Consider the following 12,071-nt stretch of genomic DNA (forward strand, 5'->3'; position numbering starts at 1 on the left):
CATTCTATGTGTGTAGGAACTTCTTCCAAAGGCACACCTGTCACAGGATATAGGGTTAATAGTGAGGGATCTCACAAATTCATTTGCTGGATCGACAACATAGTTTTCTTTGGAAGAGTGATTGATGTCAGGTAGCGTCATCATTTGGATTCTTAGGAGTCACTTTTGATCTCCCCTACTCATAAGCTGGTTGCAGATAAAGTGGAACTCAGAAACACAGCAACATAGAGATCTCCACCATAGCAAGTTCTATCCAAATCAAAATATTGAGATATACTATCGGAAAACCAAGCATTAAAATCAGATTCTAACCAATTATTGAATTTGATCTGTATTATGCTCTGCTGAACTCTTTAGATGTGGTTTAAGTTTGAACATATCAAACAAGATATAGATTTGAGTTAGCTCTGAGGTAAAGAATTTGCTATTAGCTAAATTAACATGTCAATCAAGAGCTAAATTGATTCTTGTTTCTTTTTGCTCGAGGTAAATTGAGTTGCTCTCATTAGCCAAAGGATCACAAACTGAAAAGCTTGCATGTACTGCATATTAGCCAAAGGATCATCACTGCATTACTTAGATTCAGCACCAAAGTTGACATCATAGAAATTAACTACTGTGACCTTGAGCACCCTATACCTGCCTCTAATACTAAACAACCATCTGGTCCCAGCATGAGAGGAAGGCTGGAAAAAGAACCAGGTGTTATTAGCTAGACAAAGAACTTATCCTTGTGGATTGCTGCATGGTAGAGCAGAAGCAAGTAGGTGTTACTGAAGGAAGATGGCTTCATCAAATCCTTCTTGTTGATAAGTCACATAACTTATGGGGCTCTTTGGGACATCAAGCTCTGCAATGGCAACCTCAATCTTCTCCTTCAGTTGAGCACTGTCCATTTCATCAGTCTGCAACACAAATAGCTCATTAGTTCAGCAAGCTGACTTCTTTTTCTTTGGATGAAACTGATTGATTCATTCATTGCTCATGTTTAATTGCTGAGAGTGGTGAAACAAGATTCCAACTTCTCCATCCACATGTCATGCTGTCCACTTGTTCTAACGACAAAGACAAGAAATCATCCACTTGTTCAAGGATTTAAATGTGCCAAGCAGATCCTTTTCAACCATGTGAAAGGCCTTGGTGTGGAAGCAAGTCATCTTTTTCTTCTTTTTGTAGTGGAATTTATGCTCCTTATGGTGACAGCCACATCTGTTCTACTGTTGATGTAGGAGCAACAACGAACTAAAACAAAAAATAAAAGGAGAAATCACACAAGAGATAGATAGCGCATGTGGAACAACACGGTTTCAGACCACATGTTGTGTGTGCAGAATAAAAGAAAGAAGAGATCAGAGAGGAAGAGTCATGTGATAAATGAGCTAAACATGGTGGGAAGATTCAGCTGCCATGCAAAAGTCAACTTTGACTCCCCTGTCACTGCAATTCTCCATGTTGATAACGTGGGCTGTAAGATTCAACACACCCAATGATCAAAGGTGAGCCTCTCGCATGCTGAAAGGGCACCAAACTCAGATGACATATGAGACGGCGATGCCTTACTGTTTTGGATGGATCCATGACTGGCCAACTTATAATGTACGAACATGTATGGACGTACTTATATACACATATACACGTACATGTATGTATATATAGCATGACAGGCACTATCACACACAACACAGTGGAAAAATAGACAGAGAGAGTACCTCGACGAACAGAGTGTGCAACAGGTTTTCGGAGACACTGGTGATGTTGGCTGTGATCACTTTGAGGTTGAGAAACTCAAAAAGCTCGCACACCTTGATCATGGTGTCTCTCTTTTTGTTGCAGGTGATGCTCACAACCATCGTTTTCTCGCCCATTTCATTCACTCTGAGCTGCGTGCCACACCACCCGAAACAATCAAATTCCATCGACAAGACTAACCATGGTTTGACCTCAACATGAGAGAGAGAGAGAGAGAGAGAGAGAGAGGGAGCTTACTTCCAGTACTTCGATGGGAAAGGAGGTCGGGGAACCCGGAGCCGACGAGCTCCTTGGAGTTCTCTTCTTCTTTCTCTGCTGCATGAAGGGTACAACATCATACTCGAAGTCACCCATCGACATCTTTTCCTCTCTGAGCGGCTCAAGCTCGGACATCTCTGCCATCATCTTCCTTTCTTGCTCTTGAAGCTGCTGAATGTAATCGATCGCGTCTTTTATGATCGACGCCTTATCCATCTGAATCCACAGATCACAATGAAATGAGTTGCAGTGAGAACCGTAGTCAAATTCCAATAGACCACAGAGCTCCAGCGTCCTTTTGTCGTTCTTTTGGAGTAGTTGCCTACCTTGGTGATGTTGGGGACGACACTCCGGAGCGCGTAAAGCTTTTCGTTGAGTTTCTTCCTGCGATTCCTCTCCATAGCAATGTTCTTCACTGTGGCCGAGGATGTGGTGCCTTCAGGGGAGCTGGAATCGTAGTAGCCACCTGATATGGCCTCCTCAAACCCCCAGCTGTGAACAAAGAGAACTTTGCCAAGATTAGATGATTCATTCATGAATTAAACACCGAAAAGGAGGAATTTTCTCAGAAGAAAGAGAAGTCAAGTGGATTTCCTAAAGGAAGGGAAATAAAAAGAAAGAATCTCATGCTGTTGACCAACAACCACTTCTCCAATTCAGGTGGAACCTCAACACCGTGGTCCTTTTTCCTGGGAAGCCACGAGTGGGAAAGGGCAAGAGGCATCACTGACATCAAAGATGCAGAGTTGATGTCGTTTGTTATGGATCTCTCTCTCTCTCTCTCTCTCTCTCTCTCTCTCTCTCTTGTGCTGAAACTAGCAATCAGCAGACAGACAAGATCACTTTCATGAAGCAATCAATTTCCCTTAAATGATTGGTTAGTTTTGCTTGCATAGCTGAAGAGATAAGAAACAGGAGAGCGGAACAGAGGGGGGTATAATGCACAAGGATGCAGTTCAGAGATAGCTCAAGGTGGGGAACAAAGGAGAGGGAGGAGGAAGGTGGGCAGTGAAGAAGGACCTCTCGAACTCCTCCGAGTCGATGAACCTCTTGGTTTCCCAGTAGTGGCTGTACTCGGCCTCCATGTCGTCCATTGCTGCCGTTCGGTGGTGGGAGGGGCAGAAGAAGACCACAGGGAGCTACTATTTATAGATAGATAGATAGAGAGAGAGAGAGAGAGAGAGAGAGAGAGGCCGAGGAGGAAGTAACGAACGCTTCGAGCAAAGCGGGGTGTTGCGCGTGCGCTTCCGCGAAGGAGAAACTGATAGACGAAGGAGGTCCACCCATCCGCGTGAGACCAACGTGTCCCCACACGTGGGTCCCGCACCTTCGGGTGCTCACACCCGGAAGTACTCTCGCGAACCTTCGCCGCACCCGATCTCTTTGGTCTCGTATTCCGCATGCTTATCGGGTATGTTTATTTCGGATCCATATATCGGATCTGGATCTTGAGTGGGCATGGGAGTCATCCGTGATGCTGGAGAATGGGACATGATGTACTGGCGCAATTTATTGGAGCAAATCAAGGACCACGAATTCACATCAGAAATTGAAGATGTGATGAGATGTGATGGTTGCATGATGCCCCCAAAATCGGGGCCGACGTCTTTGGTGCTCAGACAACACCCTGTGTCCTATCACTAGAGTCAGTATCGATGCCAACTGTTTTAGATAAAAGAGACTTGTAATTCCTTTGAGCCAATAGATTGAAGAGACGTGTGACTCCATTGATGGGCACCTATTTGAGCCAACAGAAGCTTTGAAATCTTGGTTTCATCTTTTTTTAATATGCTTTAGTAAAACATTAAAGGGAAATAAAAACATAAAGACACTAAGAAATATGCAATTCCAGCATTTTTGCCTTTGATTCCATACGCATTAAGCCCTTTCCTAGAACAAAACAAATTAAGCTTTTCATCTGCTTGATAGAATACCCCAATGGTTCCTTTCGCTACATTATTCTTAAAGGTGCCTTCTGTGGTTTCTCTCTTTCTTACCTGTAACTTTCATCCTTCCTGGCTTCTTTCATAACCCTATGAATCGTTTCAATATAACTCAATTAATCATACTACATGCATGTGTATATGTGTGTATGGGGATAGAAGAGTACCACATATTGTGGCCACTGGTGTCAATGATGGAGGCCATTAGTTGCAGTTTTCTTTCTTTTTCCTTTTTTTTCTTAAGAGAGAGAGAGAGAGAGAGAGAGAGAGAGAGAGAGAGAGAGGATACATGTCGATTTGATTTGATGATGCAGTCGTCAACAATAACGCCCTAAATATTCTACAGTGACATGACATGATATGATATGTTCCATTCTATTTTCAAACATGGAGATGTCCTTTGTTGAGATGAAATAGATGGCATCTGTCCCCTCGGAAAATTATGGGCATCTGAAACTACTTAGAACTCGCAAAAGATTAATGTCCATCCATTTCCCAGCGGGTGCAGAAATCAGTGTGAATCTCAAGATTCTTATCAATCCATCCTCCATTAATTTAGCTGCCGAAATCAGTATGAAAGTATGTTTGACAAGAAGAAAAAGAACATTAGCTTTCCAAGTCTCCCACAAGAATAAGGCAAAGGTAAAGTCAAAAAGACTTGCCACTTGTTCTTTGATCCAAGAATTATTCTCTGTCATGGTATTCATGTACTCACTTCGCTTTCTGCGAGTCAGTACTCGTCGAAAAGTCATCCCTTCATGAGCTGGTAAAGAACCAAGTCTCGAACACCGGCCACTATTTAACAAAACACATTGATGCCAGTCAACAACAGTTCATTCCGGGCTGTTGAAAGCGAGACCAAGACTCTCAGGTGCAGGTCAATGTTCTTCCTGCTACCCCGGCGGTCACAGGCCCGCGTTCCACTTGTTGCGTCTCTTGTAATCCAACATTTGATGCATCGAACGAGGATCGTCTATGTCGCATCTCTCTTACGTGAAATGGGAGGACTTGAGGTGGAGGACGAGGGACATGTTCTTCACGTAAGATAAGGAACAATCTTTTCTTCTCCTTATCTTCCTATGAAAGTGCAGTTGCGTAGGAGGAGGATGTAATCAACGCGGGAGTCTTCGTTCCTTCTCCCATAGTTAACACACTTCACACATGATCGATACGGAGGATGCCGACCGACGCTGCAAACACCTTCTGTTGACTTGGACGCCCTCATTTTGTTTGACGTAATGAAAAGGACGAGGAAGAGGGTATCGATTCTCGGGTTGTTCACAAGAAGCCGGTTCGTAAAGCACATCGGACGGTGCGGAGTTGCATCGCGGGTTTGTTGACTCGGGTTGACTCAGTGTGAACCTTCGTCTTGATTTCTTCCCTCCTTGCTTGCGCCCTTTTGGTGCTGAACCCCGCGGCTGGGGACATCGGGGCCCCCGTCGGAGACGCCGGGCGTGGGATTCCCCCACGTGAAGCACGGAGAACACAGGAAAGTCCATGGCGTGACGTCCGGTCCCATGAGAGCTGTGTCGACATGGATCATCGTCAGTACTGTGGCTGAATCATTCGCCATTTTGACGCGTGCAAGCACCACTGCAGGAGTCGGGACGAGCAGTAGATGTCTTGCGTGCAAGGCATATATAAAATGAAGGAAGGATGGCGAAGGAGGACAAGGACGCTTGGTTCTTGGATTGCTACTCATAACCATCCATCTTTACTATTTACCCTTTGAACAAGAAAAGAAACAACAACCTGAATGTGATCATTGGTGCAAGAGAAAGATGAAACGAGGTGTATGAACAAGTACTAAGAAGAACGAATGTGGATGAGAATGCCTCCCCTCCTCAACTAAGGAGAAGAAATTATGGTGAAAAAAAAAATATTTGTTTTTCATAAAAGATTAAAAGTAACATGTTAGTCTTATTTTATGGTTAATATTCATACAAAAAAAATTATCCAATTCCTAATTTTTCATGGTTTAATAATTATGGTTTCAACTATTATAAGTTTAGCATCGGATAAATTTTTTTTAGTTTAGTGATATAATCATTATTTTCGATCAATCAACACTCAACAAATAAGGAAGAGTCTATTGGACATACTACATCAAAATGAATCTATGGTTGCAAGAATAAATTTATAAAAAATAATCTTCTCATATATATTTTTTATTAAAAATAAATTAAATAAACACTTTAAAAATGATCACGAGCATCTTTTATCCTCGAACTAAAGAAAGAAAGTAGGATAATGGACATGAGTATGCATTCAAAAATATTATTTCTCTCTTTCTTTTACGCACAACAATAGTTTTAAAAAAAAGTACGAAATAGGTCCAATCAATTTCATCCGTTCAAATTAAACTTTGGAGAGAATTTACATAAATAAATCTAAGATAAATTTGAGAGTAATAGAAGGTGCGCTGAAACTACAGAAACAATTAGGTCAAGTGATTCTGAAACCACCTCCATAAAAATTTCAACTCAAAATCTTTAAAAAGGAGCATGATGTTTTCACCCTTGGGTTGCAACATCAGTAAAGATAATAAATATTAGCTTAAGAACATACATACATTCTAGTTGATAAATGAAGTTAGTATTTTGCATAGAGTGGTTGGTTCCCTATTTATTTATCCATTCCCGTAGAGAGCCAATTTTATCCCAATTTATGATTTTTACCTTTGTACTTACTAGTCATATTTTTGAGGTTATATTGCCACCGGTTCATATGGTTTGGTGTAGTTTAGAGATTGGTTCATAGGTGGTTTATTTTGGGTTGATGCTTATCCTTTTCATGAATAGAATATAATATAATATAATATAATATAGCTTACTTTAGTGGTTGCTGTGATTTAGTTTGAGCTGAAAATAACACATCTTTCGCTCTTATTCAATCTCTTCTCCATACCCTTCCTTATCCTTCCTTTGGCCTGCTATTGAAGTTTAGCTATATATTTGATGAGTTTAGTAGGGTTTGATGAATATATAGTAGCATGACAAATATTTAGGGTTCGTTCCTTTGGCCTGATTTTACTATTTTATTGCTATTATACTATTTATTATTATTATTATTATTATTTTACTATTATTATTATTATTATTATTATTATTATTATTATTATTATTATTATTATTTTACTATTATATTAAAACTATTTGATGTGCTAAGTTAGTTGAATTCTGACATATAGTACTATGTTCTAATAATAACATTGTATTTTTAATTTTTTATTATATTAATAGTCAAAAATCTTATATTAGGTGAGATATAAGGCTACATGAAAGTAAAATGTTTGATAGCTCACAAAATCTAAACTTGAATAACTCATTTTATTATAACGAAGATGATGATAGTGATGTATTTACTTACAAATGAAACTAGAAAAGAGGTTGAAGGTGACGTAAACCCAAATATTTATACCTCATTTGATGTTATTAAATACTGTGGTTAAGACAATGAATTTAATATTTTCTTTGGTCGGATATATGTGACATTTATGTGTGTTAATGATATTAGTTTACATAACATTATCTAATTTAATTTTAACTCTATATAGGCATTTGGAGACAAAGATAAATTTCGAAAAACATTAAAAGAGTATGTTACTCGTTGAAACTTTGAGATCGAACATATTATAAGTAAAAGATACAAGGTAAAAGTCTACTATATAGTTTCCGATTTTAATTGGATGATGCTTGTCGTGGAACCGATTGTTTCAAAATTATGAAGTTTTCTAAAATGCACTCATGTAATTTGCTAAGATTATAAAGGGGTGACAATGGATGCAAAAATTCTTTTATCACGGAGAAAATTAAAGAACAAGTTTAGTAAATGATGATTATATTCTAAGATAATTATCGTAGATATTCAAAAAAGATTTAGAGTTATTGTATTTTATAAAAATGTTTATTTTGCATGAGGGATTGTACTTAATAAAGATCATGGTGACTTTGAGCAATCATATGTCGATGTAATTTCATTTGCAAGGGAGTCAAAAATTCATAGATGTGATACTTATATTGAAACACTAATGATATCAAACAATAATTTCATTTAAGAGTTATATATGGTCTGGTTTTGGTATTGATACTACACATCTATTGAGCAAATGTCATAGTACTTTAATGATGTCTACGATTATCGATGGAGCTAATAAATTATTTTTAATTATATTTACCATCATCGAAATTTATGAGAGTGATTCTTGTTTTAACTAAGAATGCATATCATTGAATGTTCTAACCTATTAGTGATTATAATCCAAGAATTTTATGTTGTTGCATGGTTTATTTAAAAAAAAAATCTTATGACCGATGTTGCAAGACTATTTTGGGATATTGCTAGAACTACTACTATATGACTTGAAATGAGCTATTACATTTTTCTCTTACCGTTGATATATCATGCTCACAACAAATGGGTTATATGATTGAAATGATAAGAAGAAAGATAGTTAAATGGTTTTTTATATTCATCGTCTAGCCGATCCGATGATAGATTAAAATTCACCTTGACATTATGATCGAGGATTAACTTGAAAAGTTGAAGGAGAAAGGATGGTGGTATTAAGTTTTTCCTTATTCCCATAATAAATTATAAGCACAGATATTGTGTGAGACAATTATGGTAGATGTAGATAAAAAGGAGTTGTTCATGTCATCATTGTGATATTCATGGAATACCATGCTCTCAATTATTGGGTATAAAAAATGCTAATCCATATTTATTTTATGAAGTATATTATATAGCTCAAAATTATATGAAAGTCTACAATAATAAAATCTTTTTCACTAGAATTAAGCAGTATTAGATATGATGAATACTTACGGTCCTATTAAAAACGACAGTATTCTTTGCATAAAGTACCAATCTCATGATGAATGCAATGGCACAAATATGTATTTGATAAGTCCATGGGTCTTGTGCCTCATTTGAAACATGATTTTTGGGAGCATGGCATAATGTTTTTGAGTCGAAATAAAATATTTTAGTGGCAGAATATTCAATATAAGAAGAAATTTTATTCAATCATTCATTTTACCTCAAATCTAGAATGCATGAATATATATGGTAGGAACACCACCTCAATGAAGATAGATAGATTCTTGCGCTCTATGTACTAACAAGCTTCAATATGCATCAAATAATAATTTCATGTAGATGAGAATTGGCCAATCTAATAATGTCGCAAAGGCATCTAATGTCACGTACATTTGGTCGTCGTTTTATATAATTAGAGCACTTAAGCTATCTATAATGTCAAAGGAAATTGAACAATTACTTACAAGTAGAGATTAAACAATAATAGCAATTAAATTTAATGATATCATATTTATTTAATCTCAAATGAGCTATTAATCGAATAATCATAAATAGCAACATCATATTTAATGTCATCAAATTATAAAATCCAAACTCAGTTTATCACTGTAGGCTGTTAATATGATAATAGGATAACTAATAATATTTTATTTTATTACATTCGAACAAGCAAATCAATTTTATTCCTCTAACTCACAACAGTGTCTTCAGTAGAAATTGGATCTCTCTCGTACTATCTGTAAAAAATATAAAATTCTAATTAATTTGATAACGTCGAAAATAAAGTGTTATTTATTATTAACAAATTTTTAACCTTGCCTTAATAATTTTATCCATGGCCATAGATTTCTTTTTTTTTTTTTTTGCAAGGTTTTATTGTTATTGTCATCTGTTGGAGTAATTATTTCATCAGCTCTATATTCTCCTCAACTTTTGCAATAGTCATATAATCAATTTTATTCTTCTCCTAAAGGTTTTCATTACTCTTATTAGCATTTGTAAGAATCTCCTTTACACTTTTTTCAATTTTATCTACCTCAAAATTTTCAATAGTTTTATTCAACTCAATCTTTTTATTTTTCTTCTTAGCGCAACTACTTTCATTTATTTTTTTCTTCCTTTGCTTCCTCAATTTACAGGGATTCCCTATATGGACAGAGAACCTATCGCTATCTCGACTATGCCACCGGCGCTCTAGGAAAGTCGGAATAAGAGAATAATCATCTTAGGGTGAGCTTGCTATTTAGATGCTTTTAGGAGTTATTCGCTATTCAACGTTTATCGTGGGCACGATAATTGAGCATCATTCCTAGTCCCCTTCTACTAAGAAAAGGTTCTCTTAATGCTCTAACGTCCATACCAGACATGGATCAAACTATCTTATAATGTTATTAACCCAACTCACGTGTCGCTTTAATAGGCGAACAGTTCAACCCTTGGAATATACTACAGCCCCAAGTGACGAAGAATCGACATTGAGGTGCCAAACCTTTCCATCGATGTGAACTCTTGTGAAAGATCTGTTTATTATTCCTAGTGTAACTTTTATCCATTGAGTGATGGCCCTTCTACTCTCCTAAGCTATGTGTGATACATAATCTAATTATATTCTAAATTATCTATGTCACTAAGGAATTCAATAACAATATCATTAAGCCCATCTTCTACCAAGGTTAAGCGCAACTTTCTAAGTTAAGTTTTCCATAACAGTGATCACAAGATTGACATTTGAAAATCGTTCTATTGTATCGACATCCTTGCGATATCATATACTAGGCCCTCATTGGATAATCCTCTTATGGTACATTATGAACTTGTATATGGTATATAATGGATAAAAGGTTAATCATTTTAATATCATAATAACACTATATATCGGTGATCACAAATTATATAAATACCTTAAAAGGTGACTTAATATTAGACAACAAAGTTACCTCACATTATATATTAACACATTGTATTGATACTTACGTTTAGATTATATATAAACAATAATCAACCAATGTTTAGATTATATATAAACACATTGTATCGATACTTACGTCTTCAAGTGAGATCTTCACTAATATTCTATTCATTATTTTTGAATGTCATGTTTTAATTGACCATTTTCACAAACGTGGTGATTCTAAATCATTACCGACTTTAAACACACCATATGCTCACAAAATCATGCCTATCTATTAATAAATCAAGATAAATATTAGATTTGATATTTATAAAGAATTAATTCATCATACAAAATAATTTATCATACTTGTAATAGGGGTAAAAAAACCTTTTAAATAATCTCGTTTTGCTAAACTCGGCATATTTTATCCTTGATTATTATTTTTCTTTTTAGAAAATGAGAGAATGGACTACTACTGCCCAATTGAACTCATCCAAAGTATAAATTATCAATGATCGACAATAACGAAATCAATAATCCATACTTATTTTAACCAAATAAGATATATATATATATATATATATATATAATATGTATATCTGATAAAAGTTCTAAATAGTCATTTCTTCATCAAAGACGTGAAACGCTGTCATTAAAGCTTCTAATTGAGCACGATATAGTATCAAAAATGAGAAATAGCGATCGTAAACTTATTATCTTTATCCTATCGCAAAATGTATGGTAAAAGTCCTCATGAAAGAGCAAAATTTAAGATGTCTAGATAAGATTCTTTTCTTCCCTTCCCTTCCCTTCCCTTTTTGTGATCTGATAATTTAGATGGATCAACAGATTAATCAACATATGAAACTGCAATTATCTGTTTAATAAATTTTCATTCATATGTGTGAAATAATATAATTCAATAAATATGAAAGAAATAATTTGTCACTGTTGAATCTCGGATTTTGATGATGAAGTCAATTGTCATTTGTTATCTAATCTATGTGTTGAGATAAGTGTGCAGGATTAACTACGATGAGAGTAAGACAAGCAGCAGGAATTGCGCCGGAGTCAAGATCATGATCACGTTGGGAGTTCGAGAGTTCGACGGAAGTTCGGATGGTCGTCGGAGGTTCAGAGAGAACAGATCCGAGAAGTCCAGAAGCTTGCCAAGCGAAGCTCGTCGGAACTCGCCAAGTGGATCGTCGCAAAGTCCAGGAGTATGCCGGATGTCCGCAGAAGGATCACCGAGGGTTATCGGTTGATCGACGGAAGTTGGCAGGAAACTCGCCGGAAGAAGCGATTGACGCATCGGAGCAAAGCTGCAGAAGTTGTCTTAGAGTTAATCGTAGTTAGCATGATGATTAAGCATGAAAATGGGAGGTGATCCCATTAGCTTAATCTTG

At 36.5% G+C, this 12,071-nt stretch overlaps 1 protein-coding gene across 2 annotated transcripts; it reads right to left on the minus strand.

Annotated features, from left to right (window-relative positions):
* Positions 1–549: 549 nt before the first annotated feature.
* LOC135678891 (transcription factor bHLH35-like) lies at positions 550–3,187 on the minus strand. Of its 2 annotated transcripts, none has more exons than XM_065192129.1 (5): positions 3,028–3,187; positions 2,334–2,499; positions 1,987–2,223; positions 1,710–1,880; positions 550–905 (listed from the first exon to the last, which is right to left on the minus strand). In XM_065192129.1, exons 1-5 carry the CDS (start codon positions 3,099–3,101, stop codon positions 771–773), a joined length of 783 nt encoding a protein of 260 aa, XP_065048201.1. In that variant the 5' UTR covers positions 3,102–3,187; the 3' UTR covers positions 550–770. The 2 variants fall into 2 exon arrangements, with proteins under 2 accessions (XP_065048201.1, XP_065048202.1); XM_065192130.1 differs by lacking the exon at positions 550–905 and adding an exon at positions 1,159–1,242.
* Positions 3,188–12,071: the final 8,884 nt, after the last annotated feature.

The sequence above is a fragment of the Musa acuminata genome, chromosome BXJ1-7 (assembly GCF_036884655.1).
Source record: "Musa acuminata AAA Group cultivar baxijiao chromosome BXJ1-7, Cavendish_Baxijiao_AAA, whole genome shotgun sequence".
In the NCBI taxonomy this organism is placed as follows: Eukaryota; Viridiplantae; Streptophyta; class Magnoliopsida; order Zingiberales; family Musaceae; genus Musa; species Musa acuminata.

Excerpts from the sequence above, each read along its gene's own strand:
- LOC135678891 (XM_065192129.1), bottom strand. The coding sequence starts at position 3,101 with ATGGACGACATGGAGGCCGAGTACAGCCACTACTGGGAAACCAAGAGG. Across the intron at positions 2,224-2,333 it reads TCGTCCCCAACATCACCAAG|ATGGATAAGGCGTCGATCAT; the intron begins GTAGGCAACTAC and ends CTGTGGATTCAG. Across the intron at positions 906-1,709 it reads TGCACACTCTGTTCGTCGAG|ACTGATGAAATGGACAGTGC; the intron begins GTACTCTCTCTG and ends TTTGTGTTGCAG.